Source organism: Clupea harengus, chromosome 20, assembly GCF_900700415.2.
Source record: "Clupea harengus chromosome 20, Ch_v2.0.2, whole genome shotgun sequence".
In the NCBI taxonomy this organism is placed as follows: domain Eukaryota; kingdom Metazoa; phylum Chordata; class Actinopteri; order Clupeiformes; family Clupeidae; genus Clupea; species Clupea harengus.
In genome coordinates, this window is record NC_045171.1 from 3,477,636 (window position 1) to 3,499,318 (window position 21,683).

General features: G+C 44.2%; 2 protein-coding genes across 6 annotated transcripts; both read right to left on the reverse strand.

Moving 5' to 3' along the window:
* Nucleotides 1–116: 116 nt before the first annotated feature.
* Nucleotides 117–7,234, reverse strand: syvn1 (synovial apoptosis inhibitor 1, synoviolin). 3 transcript variants are annotated; one of them, XM_031586873.2, is made up of 17 exons: nucleotides 7,107–7,225; nucleotides 6,924–7,018; nucleotides 6,006–6,150; nucleotides 5,586–5,678; nucleotides 5,296–5,448; nucleotides 5,145–5,193; nucleotides 4,734–4,837; nucleotides 4,479–4,605; nucleotides 3,775–3,874; nucleotides 3,497–3,562; nucleotides 3,262–3,378; nucleotides 2,922–3,079; nucleotides 2,384–2,533; nucleotides 2,054–2,188; nucleotides 1,606–1,789; nucleotides 1,337–1,503; nucleotides 117–776 (listed from the first exon to the last, which is right to left on the reverse strand). In XM_031586873.2, exons 3-17 carry the CDS (start codon nucleotides 6,135–6,137, stop codon nucleotides 610–612), a joined length of 1,902 nt encoding a protein of 633 aa, XP_031442733.1. In that variant the 5' UTR covers nucleotides 6,138–6,150; nucleotides 6,924–7,018; nucleotides 7,107–7,225; the 3' UTR covers nucleotides 117–609. The 3 variants fall into 3 exon arrangements, with proteins under 3 accessions (XP_031442733.1, XP_031442734.1, XP_031442732.1); XM_031586874.2 differs by having other exon boundaries at nucleotides 117–737; nucleotides 6,924–7,234; XM_031586872.2 differs by having other exon boundaries at nucleotides 6,006–6,155; nucleotides 6,924–7,229.
* A 1,056-nt stretch (nucleotides 7,235–8,290) lies between these two features.
* On the reverse strand, nucleotides 8,291–18,596 carry smad5 (SMAD family member 5). Of its 3 annotated transcripts, none has more exons than XM_012840958.3 (7): nucleotides 18,418–18,596; nucleotides 13,777–14,760; nucleotides 12,951–13,211; nucleotides 11,010–11,120; nucleotides 9,671–9,895; nucleotides 9,195–9,451; nucleotides 8,291–9,051 (listed from the first exon to the last, which is right to left on the reverse strand). In XM_012840958.3, the coding sequence occupies exons 2-7, from the start codon at nucleotides 14,177–14,179 to the stop codon at nucleotides 8,908–8,910; spliced, it is 1,401 nt and encodes a 466-aa protein (XP_012696412.1). In that variant the 5' UTR covers nucleotides 14,180–14,760; nucleotides 18,418–18,596; the 3' UTR covers nucleotides 8,291–8,907. The 3 variants fall into 3 exon arrangements, with proteins under 3 accessions (XP_012696412.1, XP_012696419.1, XP_031442735.1); XM_012840965.3 differs by having other exon boundaries at nucleotides 9,671–9,892; nucleotides 18,418–18,595; XM_031586875.2 differs by lacking the exon at nucleotides 18,418–18,596 and adding an exon at nucleotides 18,025–18,245.
* Nucleotides 18,597–21,683: the final 3,087 nt, after the last annotated feature.

The window sequence follows — 21,683 nt, forward strand, 5'->3', positions numbered from 1 at the left end:
TAATACTCTTTATACAGTATGTACAATTTAAATTAGTCCCCACAAGTTATGTCTCTTTCATTCTCGCCATACAGAAAATGTAACTCCCCTAGAGTGGGCAGGGAATACACTGAAGATATAAACAAAAACCCTAAGGCCAAATTTAAGGACACAATGGCTGCAGTTAAAACCAACTCCTCCCAATGTGCTGTAACATATACTAAACAAGAGAACGATATTCAAAATTTTGGAAAAAACATACAGCATACGAAAAAAAAAACCCTACCCAAGCTTGATCATTTCAACAGTAAAAGCAAAATGGTGGCCAACGTTGGCCGCCTGGTAATGGGTCACCCTCAGTTGGCCCTGAGAGTCCTCAGTTCATGTTTCATTCACACACGAGACACAACTTTCCGGAGGCAGAAGGGAGTGCCAGACATATATGCAACGCTGCGTCCCCCACGTGCGCAATGCTGAAGAATGGTAAGGGCGGGTCTGATGATGATATGACAACCTGGCCACGTAACTTATCCCCAAACACACAGCATGTGAAGAGGGAGAAATAACGAGATAAATTCAGGTAACTGAAGTCTTTGTTTGAAGTGATCGTCCAGCATGGTTGGGTGTGCATCAGTGGTCAAGAGGTGGAGTGGTCTCCAGCTTGCGTAGGCGTCTCCGCCGGAGCTCTGCAGCGTTGGGCTCCCCATCGGCATCCTCCGCCTCTCCTTCCATCAGCTTCTCTTCCTCTGTGGTGGAGTCTGGTTGAGAGAAACCCGTTGCCCCCAAAACCGGTTCAGCTGTTTGAATGGCAAGAGAGGAGGGATTTGTTTGTTTTAAAAGATTTCAAAAATGTGTCATTATTCTTTCTAAGTGAGTTACGTGTGGGGCACCCTTGAATTACCCATCTGATAATTGTCCATTGACTTTAATGTAGCATGATTAAACAGGTGATGCAGGAATCTACAATGCTACGAGTCAGTAAGTAAGCTGACTTACATAAACTATACATTTTTAAAAGGTCTACGTAAGTCGGTTTGGAGAATAGCATCTGCTAAATACCAGACATTTTTAAACACCCCAAAGGGGTGTCCTTGTTAGCCTATCTAGTGAAGACATTACTGGTAATACAGAGACCTTGTTACAGAAAAGCGTTAAAGTTCAACCTGTAAAAGCTTTTGGAAACTTAAGTGTTTTGTGTCAACTCTAAACCAAAGGTCTTTTCATACGGGGTACTTTGTAGGATACACCATGTGATTTAATTAGTAAACTTATTTTTGTTGTTTTCCCTCAAGCTGACTGTCGTTCAGAATGAGGCACTCCTGACTATGATCACATAATTTGCTAATCTATTACTCACGGCTTTGAGCAGGGGTCTCCTGGCTGGAGGCCTCCTCGGTGCTGTTGGTGTTCGGGGAGGTAGACGGCCCAGGGGCCTCTCCAACAGGGGCCTCTCCAACAGGGGCCTCTGCAGCAGGGGCCTCTGCAGCAGGGGCCTCTCCAGCGCTGGCTTCAGTCCGAGGGGGGCTGAGCGAGCAAACAACAAAACACAAGCCATCCACATGTAGCCTTCATAAAATGTGTCATATGACCTTTGACCTCTGAGTGGTGGGAAAGCCCCAAGCCTACCTGAGAGTGGCCACGGTGGTGAGGTACTGGTGGATGTTGAGCATTGCGGCGTCCAGGAGCGTGTGGATGTTGTGGAGGCACTGCAGTCGGGCCTCCAGGCCCCGTCGGCCCTCCTGCTCCAGCTCCCGCAGCTCCGTGTCAGACATGCTGGACAGGGAGGCCGGCGGCGGAGGCATCGAGGACACTAGCAGGGGGAGTTCATGCATTACAACTCAATAATGGGATTGGGAAATATGACAGCCAAAACATCTCTACTAAGCCAGGATTGGCTCCTTTATTCTGCGGGTGGTGGCGGTGGCCACATACGAATAGTGGCAAGCACAACTTTTAAACTCAAATCAATCCTTCCCAAATCAAAGGAGTGAATGTAAATATATATATACACACACACATTGGTGTCTGGCACTCAGAGTATTTGCCACAGACGTGCATTTCTCCAAAAACTCACTGAAGGGAGGCGGTGGTGGCATTGGCAGCCATGGTGCGGAGGGGAACGGAGGAGGGGGGAAGTTGAAGGGGAAACCCGCCATGGCACCTCCAGGGACGGGAGCCTCTGCATTGGGTTGGGCTGATGTGCCGCTCCCTGAAGAGAACACCAGAACATTCAAAATGGAGACAAATTCATTGACATTCATATGGTTCACTGAGCTTTTTAAACAAAGTCAAGGAACTATGTTTGTATTGCACCATTATAGTAAGTTGAAATGACACGTAAATTGTCTACTCTTGTAAACCAGCTGCACAGAATGATGCCTGAATGCAAACCGGATCTTCTCACCTTGAGCCTGAGCCTGAGTGGAACCAGAGCCGGTCTGGGGGGCATCCGCAGCAGCTTGGGCGCCAGGCGCAGCGGCAGGAGGGGCAGCCCCAGGAAACGGCCCCCAGAAGGGGAAGAGCCCGGGGGGGAAGTGAGGCATCATCCCAGGGGCTACCGTAACAGAAAGAGATGAGCAGATGAGCAGGGCATGAGATTACATAAACCCACATAACCCCTAACAAGGCATAGAACCGTGTGTGACGACGTGTTTAAAGTCTGCTTTGGTCCTCATCAGCCAGTAAATCTACTCACAGCCAATGTGACTTGAGTAATAAGTAAATCTCAAGCCCACTCTGAGCAGTGAGTGTGTACTCATATCTGGGCTGGTCAACCCCACTCTGAGCAGTGAGTATGTACTCATATCTGGGCTGGTGAACCCCACTCTGAGCAGTGAGTATGTACTCATATCTGGGCTGGTGAACCCCACTCTGAGCAGTGAGTGTGTACTCATATTTGGGCTGAGCAGTGAGTGTGTACTCATATCTGGGCTGGTGCTCACCGTTGCCGGGCACAGGGACCTGTGCGTTGGCGGGTGGCGCTGGGGCTGGAGCCTGAGCAGGGGGCGGGGCTGGCATCTGATTGGGCTGAGAGGCTCTCAAGACGTCCATGCGACACGTAGGACAGGTCTGCTGTCTCTGGAACCAGGAGCGCAGGCAGCTGCACAGGCCCAGGAGAACACACACATTAGCTCCAACTCGCTACTATCAGTAGGGAACCACTTTAATGAGCACACGGGTCAAAGGGCACATGGAGTCTAATTAGATGAAGACATCCTACCCGGTACATCAGTTTAAGACACAGAACATTTTCCAGAAGCAAAATGGCTTTCTCTGGGTCACCTGGAGTGGAAGATGTGGTTGCAGGGCAGTTTTTTGGCTCCGGTCACCATCTCCTCTCGACAGATGATGCAAACATTGTCGGAGGCCTGGAGGTCTTCAGGTGTGGCATCAGGATAGCTGGTGAAGTGTCATAAATAAAACCACATATCAATACAGCCCTTATGAATCTCCATACAACATCAAAATGTGTCAAAGCTGACGTTAAGCTCAAACACTAGTTCCTCCTGGTACTCACAGTGTGTTCATATTGCGGATGGCTCGCCGGGACATAATAGCATCAGTCACAGCTTTCTTGAATTGCCTGACAGAGAAAAGGTTAACTGTTTAATTCAAAACTCATATCCCATGCATGCTAATATGAGAACCATCAGAAATACCACCAACATAAACCATGTCTTCGGGAAAGGGTAATCAGTAGTAGAACATGATTTGGATACGGGAATTGGCCCAATGAACAACTAATGACACAGAACAAAGATATCAGTTACGGACAAAGCCAAACAGGTTTCCTACCTCATAGCAAGATACATGGGGCGGATGGCGAACAGAGGGAAGGTATGCACTTTGATCATGATGGTCATGAAGGCCATATACAGCAGCACCTTAATGAAACCTAAGGGGGTAAAGTGTGTATGAATAATTGTTGAGTTTTCTAAAAAAAAAAAAAAGGAGAGCACTTGAGCACTTTGGCTGGCTGTGAGATAGGGCTGAGCGATTAATTGCATTTGCGATTTAATCGCGATATGATAGAACGCGATTTTCTAACCGCAACGTTCGCGATTAAAAACGTGGTCTAAAAAAAAATAATAATAATAATTTTTTTTTTTTTTTTTTTTTTAAGATGGTACATTTTGCACAGTGTTTAAAAAGTGCATGCCTTGTGTTTATTCTTACAATGACTTTGTTTAAATTACTTAAATGCACAGTAGCAAAGCCACCGATTTGTTGTTCTTGATTCTGTAATGAGCAGTTAAATAAGAATGTAAAATGTGGGAAATAATATTTTACACTAAATGTATCTAATATTGTGTTGGTCATATTTAAATCATACATTACGATTTGTTGGGATTTTTTTTTTAAATCGCATATTAAAATCGCAATCGCAATATTTGGAGAAAAAATCGCAATTAGATTATTTTCCCAAATCGTTCAGCCCTACTGTGAGAGCACTTGAGCACTTTGGCTGGCTGTGAGAGTGAAGAGAAACAGTCTCCTACCTGTGAAGAGTTCAGTGTATAACATATACACCGCCTTGTTATCCCATGGATTCTCACTCTGGAGGTCAATCGTATGAAGCATATACTTGATAAAGGTCGTGAGAACCATAGTCATCAGAATTGCATACTGTACAGAGAAAAACAGTAGATTATCAGAACAATATGATGATAATATTTGTATTAATCATAACATTAATTTGCACACATGAGAATTCTTCCATTTAGTCTATGTATATTTACATTCTATATACATACCTCAAATCCAAACACCAGTTGAACCGAGGCCCCCCTTGTGATAATGCTATGACAAGCATGGTTTACAAAAAGGAAGTCCAATATTGCCAGCAACACCATGAGAGCTGCACCACGAGAGCACACACACAGGACAAAAAAAGATACAATTAAGTACGAAGAAAACAATAAGTGAGATAAACAGTGAGTTTGACTGAACATGTAGTCATTAACAGCTCTTGTTCAAACAACAGGTGCACTGAATATTTGCATGGGGTTGCACAGGGAGATGCTGACTAGATGAGAAGTTTCACTTTAAAGAGGAAGTTTGATGGCTACAGTCATGACTGTGCCTAAATGATACTCACCAGTTTCACAATGGAGAGATAGAAAATGATTCTTAAAAAAAAAAATACTTTTTAACTAAATACTCACACAGCACCCTAAAGTGGAAGATCCAAGAGATGTTTGGACTCCTCTCCATCTGGAATACGAGTTTAAATACAGCAGGTTACTCACATTTTCTAATTAAAATGGAGGGTAGAAATGTCCTATTAACTTTTCCTATTAATTTGCAGTCACTCACAAAGTCAACCCTGTCCTCTGCCAACCAATGAAAGCACTTGAGGAACAGCAACAATGTGAAGAGGGCCACAAAACGAGGGGAGAAATCATCCCGGAAAACAGTGAAGGCTAGGCACGTCTCAGTCACAGCGTACCACGAGCGCTCGATCAGGTGCTGAAGGTGGAAGAAGAAAAGAGGCAAGTGAAGTGAACATGCTACAGTTCAGAATGACCAAAAAAGTGGTGATGGTGGTGGTGATAGGTAAAAAATGAAATGGAAAGACCAATTCCACATAAGAGCACATCATTTACCTCCATTTCGGCAGCCCGCAGCTGTCCAAAGAAGACTTTACGCATAAATTTCCCCAACAGAAACACCAATACAAAAGCTTGGATATACAAAACCTGGTAGACATAGAACATGAAAAGGTCAAACAAAATGTTAAAACTGTGCGTCCTCTTAGCAATAACTGACAAGAGTATTCTGCATATCTTTGCTTATGAGTGATTCTGTCAATAGTGACATGACAAACTCAGCATAGACATCACAATCAAAGCTTTTATCTAGCTGAAGAATGCAACCATGACCTTTTTTTGCCAAGCATTATCAGCACTTAAAGGAAAGTCCTGAACATTGCTGCTCAAAGTCTGTTTTTTAATGGGTTACATACTATACCTTGAAACTCACAGCTTTTTCGTATTTAAAAAAAGGAAAACTTAAGAGTTACTCACAGCCATGCTGGGGCTGCTCTTAGTGAGGTACACCACTGTGGGGTAGAATTGGTTTTTAAGAAGATAGGCATGGGCAACCACCGCTCCCGTCAACACCAGACTGGTGGCTGTAACCAGGGTTGCTCGCACCATCTTGTGCCAGGTGCTGCACTGGGGAGGAAGTTTTGAATGGAACAAGTGGTTCTGAGTTTTCATTTGACCATTAACAAAATGCATAAATTAGACAACAATAACATAAAGGAATAACATGACAAAGTATAGTTGGTGTGCTTTAGTAAGATTTTTTATATACTTTAAGTAATTTCAAATGTTGCGTTAAGAACAGAAAGTAGGCCTGTGTTTAGTCCTGCAGCTGTCACCTTTCCAGGTCGGAAACAGCTGCTACTATGTAGTTTAACATAGAATAGTTTTAAGAGGACAATTGTTTATATTTACGATGTTCAAAGATAACTGTGACTTACTCTCTGGCACTTTTTTAACGACGTTTAAGTTACAAGGCGTTTGGCAATTTGTCGACCCTGATTCCTAGCTAAGGTTAGCAAACTGACACTACAAAGACAATAGCATCGCGTTGCCCATACAAGGAGAGAGCAGATATGTCCTATGCTATATTAAATTTACATTAGTCAATTATATCAATACTCACATAATAATGTAATAAGACAACATTAGTCATCTAACTGTAGATGTGACGGCTAAAGGAACTATGCTAACGTTAATCTAAGATGTATTCCATCGGCTTCACCTGAAACAAATGACGGAGTAAACAAATACATATCAATGTCCTCTTGTATGGCCACCGTTTTCTTTCAACTAATTCTGCAGGAATGCTCAGTGTTTTAAAAAGAAGGAATGTGATTAGCCAAAGCTAACCTAGCTGGGTAGCTAGTTAGCCATTGCTTTTGGAAACGGACTTACCGACTCCGCTAATGCAGAATCTCCCAGAAACAAAACCTCTTCTTCACACAGTAAGAGTGCGATAGGACGAAACAGCCAGAGGCTGTTTTGAGTTCCTTTGAAAAAAAAAATGATAAAGTGCAGTTTAAGCGATCTCCAAATCCAATGCAACTTTCTATTGTGATTTATTTAAACCATATCCACCTTTCGGCTACGTGTTTATCTTTCGCTTGTTCTACAGAGGTGCCACCTCATTTCCGGGATAATCCAAGCAGACAATCATAAGGGGTGACGTTTAGTGTCAAACTGTCCTCTGACCAACGTATTCGTTCTTACAAGACCCTTGCCTAAACTATTGTTAACCGTAAATACATGGCTATACGAATAGTTTAGTACTTGTATATCCTGAAAATACATATAACATCACCAGAACTACTCCAACTAACACAGGACCACCCTTTCAGAATGCATCCTTCCTTGGTGCCACCCAGGAACGTCAAATGTATCCCTGATCGATAACCTCACGGAAGTGTCTATTAATCTTACCGTTATCAATCAGGTGAAATACACTGAATCAATCTGCGTATTGTTCCTTTAATACGTCTAATTTTCGCATGATATAAAATCACCATGCCTAGATATCGGACACCACCACATATAACAACAGGTCTAGGGATTGTATATCCTTAAATTAAGACGAAATCATAATAAACACAAAATAATAGCCCAAACTATAAAAGCCTAACTTTGGGGGGCGGTGTTGCCCAACCACAGACCTCACAATTTTTACTGTAGACCATCCCTGCCTTTGTGCACTTACGCGGACCAATAGCATTTAAAATCCGGATATTCATCCAATCACATTTTAGCACGGTGAACTCCAGTGTCCAGAGACAATCCACGACTGCAGCATTGCTCAAAATCCAATGAGCTCAAACCAACTGGTTTGAAGTGCACATATTAACACGGTAGGCATGTCCCACATCATACTTTCACTGCTTATAATCATTAATACATTGTACCTACATATTTTAAAGCTAACCGGTTAACGGTGTTTAAAACGCACACGTCAGTGTTAAATCGTGGACACTCCAACATTTAAACAAAATGTACCATCTTTGTCTAAAATCTTAATTAACCCTCGATCATTCCGATGGACGACGGGGATCCCAACTTGGCTTCAATTTCGGATGAAAATGTGAGGTCGTCTTCATAAGAGCCAAGAGGGTAAAATCAGTGACTGTTAAAAAAAAAGTCACTGGTTGAATCAGAATGAAGGCACTAATGGTAAACAGGATAATATTCTAAGCTTGTTGATATTGAAGACATTTGTTAAAGGAAGTAGTTCAAAATAACAGATGAACCAAAAACAGAACTTATCCACATCATTCAATTGATCGGATAGAGACTTTATTTAAAAGCAGTAACTTTGAGTCTTTGTCTCATTGCATCAGGGACTATACAAAGGAAACATCTGTAGTGAATTCTGAGTCTAATGGTAAACACATAATGGCAGCTATGCCTTATTGTAAATATGTGGAATTAGACAGCATACCACCTAAACATTGTTCACAGAATTAGAAAGCTGAAGGTTTGTCTGACTGTTTTAAGGTGTAGTAGGGATACATCAAAGTAATTCATGAAAGTATTTTCCATCTACTTGGTAACCTACTCATCGTGAAGAGAAGAAAAAAATAAAATTCACACATACAACCATCATTTGAAAACATTATGAAAAAACAAACATTTCAAGAAGGCAAACTGAGCAGTAGTATGTCCATTTTAGTGCCACTGCTTTGAATTCTCCTCTGCCAGATGTGCTTGTAGTCTTAGTTCATTCTCATAATTGCGACTGCTTCAAGGGCGAGCCCATGCTGTAGGTAGTGTAAACAGTTCAGCCTTTAAGACCTCCTCTTCTCAAAAGTAAAAATGTTGAATTTAAAAAAAGTAAAAAACAAAACAAAAAAAAAACGGAAAGATCCTCCCAGCCAATGTAAGGCCATTATTAGGAAACAGACGAGATGGGGTTCAGAGGAGAGCCCATTTGCGTCAGTACTTTATCCAGCCACTGGAGGGGGCCGTGGAGATGCACTTCTATCCAGCAGGGGGTGCTGGTCACATCCTGTCGATGGTACTCTGCACCCCAGCCCTGAAAACATGGAAAAGAGAATGGCTTAAGCAAATCACAGCCACTGAAATGTCACATTTTTAATGCACCCATCAGGATTACAAGCTTTATTAAAAAGACAACATCCTGGGTCACAGACAATTAGCAGAGGGCTTCTGGCATACCTTCACAAAGCTCATCCGGATAGTGCACATCTTGGTGAGCTCGTAGACAGCCTCGAAGCCGTGGTTGACAGACTGGGCCAGCAGCTGGGCAAACTCCTGGTTGTTAAAGATCTTGAGGCTGCAGCCGCTGGGGATCTTGCAGACGGTGGTGGGGTGGAAGCCGTGGTGGTAGTTGCAGTTTCGACTCTGGACAAAGATGCTGGTGTCACTTAGGCACTCGGCATAGACCTCTCCCCCAACATAATACAGATGCACGCCTGCACCAAAAGGGCAAACAGAGGGCAAGTGAAATTATTATCAGGTTAAACAAGCTCACCCAAATGCTGTCACACATTGTGAAGATGTTAGTGTAGAGACAAGTCATGTTTGGCAAGAACAACACTATGACTCGCTGTGTGCACTCCCTTTCAACCCCTACTGACACCAGAAGCATGACGGAGGCGTTTGACAGAAATGCACTGGACCCCAGCGCGTACCTTTGCCAATGTGCCGGCGGGTGTTCTCGATGGTTGAGTTGCGGTTGACGTTGGAGAGCAGGCCCAGGCAGAAACGGTTCTTGTTGTTGGAGGGGTCGGTGAAGCCGTCCACAAGCACGCTGGTGGAGGAGGCGTGGTAAGCCTCTCCCACGCGGTTGTTCAGCTCATAGTACACGATGGAGCACCAGTGGATTGGCTCCTCATACTCCACCGGCTGCACGTCTACTGCGAAGGAGAGACAAAACCAGCCGGAGGGATTATAAAAGTAGCCCAGATCATGAAAATGTGGGCAATTTGACTTTAAATGCTCTTGTAAGGGCAAATGTTACACCCAGGATGCTGCGCTCGTCTAGTGAGCGTCGTTTAGCACTGTGCAAGTTTGGCAATCCAGACTATTCTCATTTGTAGTTCCACGTTGGTGGAACAAACTGCCTAGCACTACCAGAGCAGGGGCGTCCCTCTCTACCTTTAAGAAGCTCTTAAAGACCCAACTCTTCAGAGAGCACCTCCCTTCCTAACTTGCACTTCGACTAGTACTTAACTTGCACTTAGAGCAGTTACATTCCTGCACTTCTCTTTTTCTATTTCTTATGTAAAGTAGTATTTATTGTTACATTAGGTCTCTATTGCTCGTAGCTCGACTGTTCTCTCCCTTGTACGTCGCTTTGGACAAAAGCGTCTGCTAAATTACTTAATGTAAATGTAAATACTGTTCCCTTCTGGTTACAAAAATTCAACGTAGTAATATTGCAACTTGTGATTGCAGACCATGTTACCTTGTCCAAGAAATACTATTGCTATTACTGTGGTATTAGCATGTCTGTTTTTACGAGTAACAAATGGCCACCAGGAGATTTACAATCACAAACCGGACAGAAGTGCATCCTCTGATGGCCATTCAGTCCAGAATTGTGGGAGATTTATGATTTCTGAAGCACATTGCTCAGCTGTCTCCAATTAAAGAAAATGATCCTCTTAAATAGTGTAGCAATCTAATTTCACGTGGGGCAAGAGGCATTTGTGCTGTCACTCGAGCACACTTCCCTTGTCCAATGCATTACAGATGTTTGAATAGCTTTGGCTGCCTATGTTCCAAACAGCACAGCCCTAAACATGGCTGGCCCCCTCCCCACACCAAAAAAAGAAAAACACTGGCAAAAAAAATGGCCCACTTTACCCGTCTCCATTGCTTTAATGACAAAATCACTTTGGTGCACAAGTATGTTAACTGCCAACATAACCCAAGCAATGAAAAAAAGAAATTTCTCTGTAGTAAGCAGTTCAAGTTTACAATGCTGGCTGAGGGGACAAGTCACAGGGTTGATGCAAGGAAGCTTACCTCCTCGGGGCATATTTGCGGGTACCATGTTTGTCCCTGTCTCCATGGACTGAGAGCCATCCTGTCCCATCTGCTCATCGGGGGGCATGTAGGCAGGGGGTGGTGTGTCAGCTGTAGAGAGGGGAGAGCCATAAATAACAGCAGTTCAAGACAGAGACAGAGGAAGGAGAACATCAGAGAGAGAGAGAGAGAGAGAGAGAGAGAGAGAGAGACAGAGTGCAGCTGCTCAAAGCAAATGGTTAAAGATCTATTCCCCTGAGTGAGGGTTTCCGATGGATCTTTACCGGAAGCTGCACCCCGCAGCTTATGGAAACCTTTTAGTGTCCGCTTACACTAATCTGTGACACCAAACACCCATCTCGGGATGCTCCTTCAGAAGTTCCAAAATAGCCCATCCCACTACTGATAGATCCACAATGAAGAAAAATAGGACACTCATGTTTTCCATTTAGATTTTTCCCTCGCTGCAGAGCCAACGATGGACAACTTAAGAAAGAGCATTTATGCCGTCCGCAAGTGGGAGATTTGTAGGTAATGGTATTACAGAGCAGGTAATATCATTACAAGAAGAGAAATGGCCTTCTGTGGGCTCTGCAATGATGCAATTTGTTAATAATTGCCACCACTGTAATCACATCTAATGCAAGGGAATCCTTTTTCCATTTTGAGGCTCACTGGGGTAAAACGCCATAGGCTTCAATTAGAGGAACCTCCCCTATTATCCAAAACAAATGGCAAACCCCATGTCCAAACCCCTGATCCTTAAAGGCAAGATAACTAGTGAGAGGAGAGAAGCCATGGTATGCTCTGCACAGGTAAGCCTGTATTCTCTTTCCCATTCTGCTGATTCATGACCACCTCAGATGAATAGGGGTGGAGCTGTGGGAGGAGGGGGGGGGGGGGGGGGGGCACTGTGATGGTGGTTGCCTCATGTGGTTGCAGAAGCAGAATTGATACAATGATCAAACGCTGCTCTAGTCTCTCCCCAGAGCGCTATCAAACATTAGCTTCCCTTATGCCTGACTGCACTCCGGGCCAGCGGGTGCGTGCATCAGCAAATCTGCGAGATACAGAATGGGCCGAACGGCCCGGTGCCCAGCACTGGGCACACATCAGTGGGATATTCCGCTCACGGGACACACTCCGGGCTTTGCTGTGCTGCTTAGCTGGCATTTCAATTGTCCCTGCAAAAGGGGGGCTGATTTGCACTGTCCCATCATCATAACTTATCACGGTATTATGGCCAACCCCCCCCCACCCACCCACCCCAAACACACACAGACACACCCACCCCAGATCCTGATTAGCTGTAACATTTTAGTTTCGGATTAGTTCCACAATCTCCTGCTATGGGATCTCCATGCAACCCCTCCACATAAGCCACATAAAAGGCATCCCAGACAACTAACCTTTAAAGTAACAGAATAAATTGAAAGGCATAAAAGAGTCATTCATGTTGTTTTGCACTTTTCCAACACAACAGTCATTATAGCCTCAACCAACATTTACCAGGTCACGACTTGGACAACACAGAATAAAGTTGACTGTGTGTGTGTGTGTGTGTGTGTGTGTGTGTGTGTGTGTGTGTGTGTGTGTGTGTAACTAGACATGTAGTGAATATGTGCACACCTGTGAGAGATTTTGGTTTCATATGATTGTGCCGTTTTACCAACAAAACTAGCCGAACTCTCCAAACACTAAACAACATCTTCCATCAGTATATAACATACATAAAATCACCATTATCTGGCTGTGTAAAGTAGCAACATGTATGTATATATTCCACACAAAAACGACTTTGTCCTAATTGTACAAGTACTATATTGTGTGCAAACCGCTATAGTCATGTAAGATGGCACTCCAATTAGAGAACACGGAAATACTAACGTTGCCATCTGATGCCACGCGTGTGACTACAGTGAGAGGTCTAGCCTTTAGTACCTGGCAGCTGGAAGGGGCTGGAGGGCCCTGAGCTGGCGGGAGAGTTGGGGTAGGTGCCACTGCTGGTGGGCGAGGGCGGGTAGGGCGAGTTGGGCGAGATGGGCAGGGAGCTGCCACTGCTGTGCTGCTGCTGGAAGGACTCTGGGAAGGTGGCGTTGAGTGGCATGTGTGGCTCATGGTGGCTCAGGTTGCGGAACTGGACCAGCAAACTGTGCTGCGGGTTGAACTCGCTGTGTCGGGGTACCAGCACAGGGGGAAGCACTGGAGAGAGGAAAAATAAAAGGGGGGGGGGGGGGGGGGGGGGGGGGTGTTAATAAATAGAGTTAGTACAACACAGATGATGTTAACGCTACTACAGGCCAGGCTCAGAGGTAGCAGAATGTCATCATATGCTGACTAACAGAAAAGAGTTTCTGGTGTGCTGGCATCAGTAGGGATCAGCACTGCTGTGTATTGTGCGGCATGTGATATTTGCCCTTGAGTTAGTCATCAAGGGCCTCTCAATCACACAGCAGTCAGGAGACAGAGAGGAAAGGTTACACAATGGCGAGAAACTGGAACTCAATACAGCCATCCGTTTCCAACTCTATGACAGGTTATCTATACTGAGCTCAATGACTGTCTAGAATAACATGCTTCTCTTTCTACTCAGGAAAATGACACTCTCAAGCGTTTCCACGGCCCTGGCAAACAATATGCCTTTGACATATTTACTAGAAGATGAGTCAGCGTTTCCTGACTCATCCTCCCTCGTCTGACTCATGAAGACACCTGCACTGATTTCCTGTCTCTACATGCGCACCACGCCAGCTGACCATGACCTTACCTGGGCTCTCCACGCGTTTGTAGTGGTACGGGTTGATGCAGACCTCCTTCTGTTTGGAGCCAAAAGGGTACTCGCACACCTCCAGGGGCTTGAGCTCGTGGTGCGACTGCAGGTCCGGCCAGCGCCACACGCGGCAGTAGATGACGTGGGGCAGGCCCTTGCGATGCGACACTTGGAGCCGGCCGTCCAGCGAGCGCGGGATCGTCACGCACTTGCTGGGCTGGCCGGGGCAGCTGAGCGCCTTCTCCAGGTCCTCCATGGCGCCCTTCTTCTTCTTGAGCTTCTTCACCAGGGCGTCCACCGCCTTCTCGGCCCACTTCTCCTCCTCGTCGCCCTGCTTCCAGCCCAGGAGCCGCTTGACGGCGGGGCTGGTGAAGGAGAACAGGCTGGACATGGTGGTCATAGCGCTCTGCGGAAGGTCTCAGGCAGGGGAGATGAGACGATCCACGCGACGGAACAAAACAAAAAAACAAAAAAAAACTGTGGGGGGGGGGGGGGGGAGCACTTCGGGAGTCCTTGAGAAGCTGAGGTCAACTGAATGGGATGTGTGGTGATGAAACAGTAAAGCAGAGGAGAGAGAGAGAGAGAGAGAGAGACAGACAGACACAGACAGCAACTTGGAGGGTATGAGACAGTTTGTGTGTGTGTGTGTGTGTGTGTGTGTTATGAGGGGGTGGGGAAGTGGAGAGGGCCTTAGCCTTGCACGACCAAGGACAGGAAATGGAGGCAGGACGCAGCTGCCGGCACTCAGGAAAGCCTGCAGTGAAGGGGAGGAGGAGAGGGGTGGAGCCAGGTCACAGCAGACACATTGGGAAATGGTGCAAAGGGGCAGTTTGGGAGTCGGAGGGGAAAGGACAGACAGCTCTGTGGTCCAAAAGAGGCTCTTCCAAAAGTGACAGGCGATCTTGCATACATGGGTTGGCTAATAGTCCATGCCAAAAGCAGAGCAGCAGCCAGCGCCCAGGCACATCTGAAGAGGAGCACCTGTGAAGAGAGGAAGAGACCTTAGCTCATCATGAGAGAACAAACACAAAATATGACTGAGGACCATTGGTTTGAGCTAATGGGTTGCATATTGCCTTCATTCAATTGCTTTCATTAAGAGAACAAATGGCTTAACAGAATATTACAGACTCTGAGTTACATATTCTCATCGTTGGATAACAGCTGTTTGTGTGGCAAACAACTCCCAGATTGATTTTCATGGCCACTGTTCCAGTTACTCTGCCTCAAGATGCCTCTGTAGACAGATGTAGCGTATCCTCTCCAAACGCTCTGGTCCACATCTGGGCAGCGCTGTGGCCAATGGAAAGCACCGTGTTTGCTATGTGTGGTGTCCTTCAACAGTGGGTCATTGTGCGACATCATCTGTGAGCAGTGGACCCACGCAGCCCCACCCTGGAGTGCACACACACACACACACACACACACACACACACACACAGGGTGGAGCAGCCAGCCAGCACAGCTAGTGAAAGCACTGCGAGTGCTACCAAGACAAAAAGGATGTCAGGCCACTGGGAGTTACTTCCTCCAGTCCCATCTCCCTCTACCTCACTTGCTTTGCTTCCTAAGCCCGCCTGCTCCACCCCACCCACAGGCTGCCAATAATCCACCTCCCACCCCATGTTCTGCAGAACAGCATCTACAGCTTGTGAAAAAAAAGTTCATTTGTAGTGGTAAAATACTATCTCGCTTAGAATTTAAAAAGTAACAAGGGAGTTGCAAAGCATATTTTGTTCTTTTCTGTTTGAGAATGTGTCACTAGCAGCTGACAACCCCAGGGCATCAGTTGCAGTCCTCCAAAAAGAACCGTTTGGATTCAGCTCAAGCACGGCTGGCGGGGTAGGAGGGGTTGCCCCACGCTTCATCTCGGTGCACTGGGATAATGAATGTAGGTCACCCCTTCCTGCCCCAGCCTCTCACCCTGTGAAGACAGAGCGCCCGTTATCACCCCTTCCTGCCCCAGCCTCTCACCCTGTGAAGACAGAGCGCCCGTTATCCAGACCGAGCATGGCCACTGGCACTCAGACCACCGTGGCAGAAGCAGGAGCAAGCATTGAGGGTGCACCAAGATCTGCTCACTGACACTGAACTGGTACAAGCAACACTGTTGCTAGTTCCATCACAATGTTTGCTATTTGGGCAAAATAAGACATGCACAGTGATGCACACCACAGCCAAACATTTGGATCAAAACAATGTGCTCATCATTCAGTCAAGAATGAATATGCAAAGAGCAAGTCCCGAAGAATCCACCTCTGAGAAGAATCAGCATCCATGCAGCCACACTGTGCCTTTAGAAGTGGCTAAGGGAATCAAAAGCACTCACAGTCAAGGGGAGGGAGTGTCTTGTTGCTGTGTGTGCCATGGTTTGCACTCAGGGTTCTCATAGCAGTCATACAAGGACACTCCTCCACCGTCACTTCTATTGATTTCCCACACTGCTTCAGAGAGGGGGCGTTATCTTGCCTCCCACATGCTGAAAATCCTGTTTCATCTTATGCACTCATGCTTCAAACATTTGGACCACGGTAAGTGTGGATGGGCAATATTACAGAATATCTCATTCCCAATACACACCTTAACCCTCAATTAATCGAGCAAAGTGTGTGTTTGTGTGTGGGGGGAGGGGGCGGACAAGTTAATTCAGGCATGGGCTTGCTTTTGTGCCCCCTGATAAATCCAGGAGCCAAACCCTGGGAGACGGGGTTCAGACTGTCTAATTGCTCCCTGTATAATTACTCGTGACACTATATACACCCACTCTGTCCCTGGTGTCTGACATCATCCACACAAATTGGAGGGGCTCCATTGTTTAAGACTGGTAACAACACCACCACACTCTCACACTCTTCAGGCCGAATTTGGAGGGAAATGGGTACAGCCTTCTCCTGTGCTCTCCAAAAATATAGAAATGGTCTGTTTTGATGACAGGATTTCATAATAACGAGTTTAACGTTCACCCAAAAGACATTGTTATGACAGGTGACGCCACGATTGAAAAAGAAAAATGCTTTCAAGTATTACCCAGTCTTATATACCAATTATATCCTCAAGGTCCTCAACTCAACAATAGCTTACATGATCTGCAACTACTAGACACCTTGTATGCAGTAATTACAAAATGAGCAGAAGTAAGTACCAGGATTCAACATTGAGGGGTGGAAGGTGTTGTGTGATATCGTTGCATTTAACAAGTTAACACCGTGCTGCATACCTAGCTGGCTAATGATTCGAAAGTAATATAGATACCTTCGCACCAGTCTGGTTTCCGTGTTTACAAGGACACCTCACTGAAACCTGAACTAAACACTAAGTGGCCGAAATAAGGGTCACATGTGTTCCAAGACAACCACAGACAATAGGTAAACCTGTCAAATAGGACATCATGTATGAACTAACCGAATTCTTTCCATTTTTTACTTTCATACGCAGCACGCACATCCAATTAACGTGACATACACTAGCCAAGGTAACGGTCAACATGAGGGAGCACTTACTGTTTAGGTTATTGTAAACTGATGTTAAACACAGCCTCAAATATTTGCCATGAATTGAAAACGTTCCAGTAACGTTAGCAAATGAATCACAATGTACAATTGCTATTTTGACGTTAAGGTTACGTTCTCTACAGTTAGCCAAGAGCTCGATATTACAAGGGTGGGATTGAAGGACAGATGGTAAACTGACAATAAATACACTTTCAGTCATCGATAGTTAACGTAACATTATCTATCCAATGAAAATTGAAATCTGCCGAGGTGATATTGTATCGTTTGATCTTCACGTTACAGCTTTGAAATACACTCAGCTAACGTTATAAGTTGCCATGATGACAAAAGTTACGTGCAGTCAGACAACATGGCAGAAGTTTACAAACTTAATCAGTATCTGCTTATTCTAATACAGGGGTTACCTTTTTTAACCCGACTTATCATTGGCAAGTTACTTTTGTTCTCAACATTGGAGTAAACTTTAACTTCACCCAGCGTGAGTTAGAACAAGTTAACTAGCATTAATGATGGCTAGCTAGCTGAAATGTTGAGCCACAAATAAAGAGTGCATTCTACAAAGGACACAATGTTGGCCTGAAAATACATCCAAATCAACCAAAAGTCGTTCAATTCGTTGCTTACTGAACCATATTCTAATGTAAGGATGAAAATAAGTTTGCACAGACTTTTATGTTGAAGAAAAAAGACGCTAGCCAATAGGCTAACACACCATCACAATGCAATAACTTACTCTAATCAGCAACGTTAGCTAAGGTAACGTTAGCTTGCTAGACGATAGACCACACGAACGCAACATTTCTGTTTGGAGTTATAAGTTCGTTGGTGTGTATGAATTTACTTCCAAGTCACGTTCCTCCTTCCTGGAAGCTGGTCAGCAAAACTGACCGTTAACTGAGGGTTAGCTAACGTTACATTCATTTCAAGTAGCTAGTTAGGTAGCCACTTCATTTCTCCTTTCCCCCACCCCCACTAGAATAGAAAAAAAAAACAGAAAACTTTTTTTCCAATCAGTTCAACACCCCACCCCCTGTGGAAAACACCCTACTCAACTGATTAAAATAAAGTTGTTATATCCCAACGAAACAGGTTAATATCCTGGATCTCATATATTTACATCGCATACCTTTGAGAAAATGAAGACGCTTCCTTATTCCTTTCCTCTTGCGAACACACTCCGACATGAACCTGATTTTTTTTTCCTTTTTTCAGCCTGTCTTTACCCGACTCCCTCGTCTCCCATGTCCTGGCGTCAAAAAGACTGGAGGCGGAGTACAACTCCCTATATTCATCCGCCAAGTTAACAACTTACTGCGTCCCTGCCTCCGCTGAAGTGTGTCTATCAAATTATGCCGTTATCGCATGTCGTCTGTTTTGATCATATACGAGCGGTAACGTTCAGTTAGTCCTCCTAGAAAATTTGAAACCTACCTGAATCTTATCTTAAAACAAGAAGTAGGCTACTGCAGAATTGTAAGATTACTGGACTAATGACTAATGCTTTCCCACAATTTTTCCAGTTTAAGTCTTTATTCACTTTGCAAACGTAACAAAGATTAGTTGTGCTTCTTAACCCTCTGAATGATGCAGGCTATTTTCACTTTTGCCTCTTTGATCGAATTAATCACTTTGAGCGTATGAAGCGTCCACCTTATTTGACCAATTAACAGATTGCAACTATGATATTGGTATCAGTCTGCTTATGGCTAATGCTTTGGAAATATTTTTTTAAAGCAAAGCCAACATCTGTCTCTTCCAGTCTGAATATCTGTTGATGGATTGTTCGCGTCTACATTTGTTTAATGCATGTTAAATACATGTGTAATGATTTGCTACTACGTTATCTGTAGGTTAGGAAAAGCTATTGTATAGGGCTTTGTTGTCTGTGTCAAGCTTTCACTAACTGATACGTCTTACGATAACATACGTCCATAGTTGTACCCATAAAACACATGCGGTCATTGACCTGAAATACTGAGCCAAGTTCATAGACGTGAGGGGGGGAAGTCAAGTATAGCAATAGTCTGCTTTGGGCCTAAAACAGTGCATATTAGTAACCTGCGGAAGGACACATTCAAAAACTACTGTTCTTTCAGTTTCTTACAGCAGTGCTACGGCATGGTGACGTCACTAAACGTGGCTCCTCTCTGTCTGGCGTTTAAAACTCTTCAGGAGTGGCTGACCAATAGAAAGTCGGTAAAGCCGATGTTGCTAGCTCTATACCGGCATGAATAAAAATGTCTCCTCTTACCAGTGCCACTCAAATCACATGCTCGTCGTCTTGAATTAGTTTAGGCCAGGCAAACCTGACGTGGTCCATCTTTTAGGAAGTCACCGAATTCAAGATCTCTCTGACTCGGTAACAATATACTCAGACACACACGACCACTGACCATCTCCTTTCTTAGTAATAAGCTAGCCTTTAACTTTTTCAAAATTACGTGTCTGACATGAACATTTTCAAACTTTTATCATTGGAGTGTGCACAATCCACCACTTTTACCTGCAACTGGTGGCTGTGGAGAGTGACTAATAGTGTACAAAGTAATTACGCCTATTCATATGAAGCCAATGAACTAATGCATCATGTTTAACTTATGCAATGAACGTCTGTGGCCGCCAGTTGGCAGCCTTCACCAAGTAGTCTCATTGAGATGAGACTGATGGCCAAAGACAGTCCCTCCAGGATTTCGCCTTTTTTGTGATTTTATGTGATCAAAATGACAGATTTTGTGGCGGTGATTTTTGTTTCTCTTTTAACCCAATTTAAACTCCACATAGCTTACTAGAAAACAAATTCATTACATAAAAATCACAGACATCAGACAGATAGTTAAATGTGTATTTTTTTGTTTTTGTGTGTTTTTATGTATTTCCTGCAATGGAGACATAAGAACACTCATTTTAGACGAGTCATCTGAATTTCAAATAATTTCACACTATGAAAGAACTTTCACACTATTCTTATATGGTAATTTCATCCATACTAGAATGTTATTGAAACTGAGTTGAAATAAAATGTCATGCCTTAGTTTGAACCTTTGTTCTTGTCAATATCCAGTAATCATGAGTAATCCTGTACTACTTCTATGTTCTCAAATTACCCTTCAATAGGCCAATGTGTATGAATTTAGGAACAGGCTTTTATTTTGAAAATGCCTTCTTCGTGCACGTCAGAGGCTGAATAAGCATTTGGGCGCAATGTTAGAACATTTGCAATTTCACAACTGAATACAAGACAGAATGTGTAACTAGTTAATTTAACTTTGAATAAGATAACAGTTGCATATCCAGCCATGTCGTGAACGTCAAGTGAATGTTTAAGCTAACTAACTCCCATCACACACCTGACACCAAACAACTGGAATATAGGCTAAGCAGTGGCAGTGGTTGAGACAGACTATGCATAACCTTATCCCATCATCAGGTGGTCAGGAGAAGCGGATATAAATAGCAAATTAACAGTTTAAATAGTTGATTTTGCATTGAATTTGCCAATCGCGGAATTGCTAAAAAAAAAAGGGACTGCACTGGACGTAGAGTAAATTGTGTCCAAAATGCATCAGTAGATCTGCAAGTGCAAGGTTCTGATGTTTAACTTAAGAAAAGGGAAAGGATATGACATCACACTATGGTTTACAACTTTTCTGTTTAGACTGAGAGAAATATTCATCCAATGCCAAAGAGCCTTTCAGGGTCCAGACATGCACTTTTCGAAAGGATATGTGTCATTACCTGGTTTGAATCTTGGAAAATTGTGACGCACCTTTTTAACTCACCCAACAGGAGGGCCTAGGCCTATCCACTGCTCTCATTGAGAGCTTGAGATGCATGGATGGTATAATGGTATCTTTTTACTTACGCTGTCATTCTTTTCCTGCAGTGTTTCATTCAGCCAATTTCTCGCAAAAACGTTCATAGGCTACTATTTATCGTGTACCAGTAAACATGATTGGTGTTATTTCACCACATAAGATGATTGTTTATGATTGATCAATTGTTTGTTGCAAACATGAAAACACGCACGCTTCTGCTCATGACCATGGCAAACAGATGTGCCACAAGTCATTCCTGCTATAAGAAGTCTTCTGTTTGGCCTCAAAACATCTGCTTCTGTCCTTTTCCAGAAAAGGGATGTGCTCCCTCAATTTTTCTTACATAACGTGTCAAACCTAGCATAACCTGAGGCTGTTCCTCAAGTTCCCCAGTCAATGAAAAAACAGACCAGCCCAGTCCGTCAGCCAGCCTGACTGTGAAATAAATTAGATTAAGACAGAGGAAACCCCCTCTCACACGGAGACCTCCGTTCCATCAAGTTTTAATTGCACAGAAAACCACACGGGACATGTGTGTTAACACTTAAAACTTTCCAGAATATTTTTTAGCAATGAC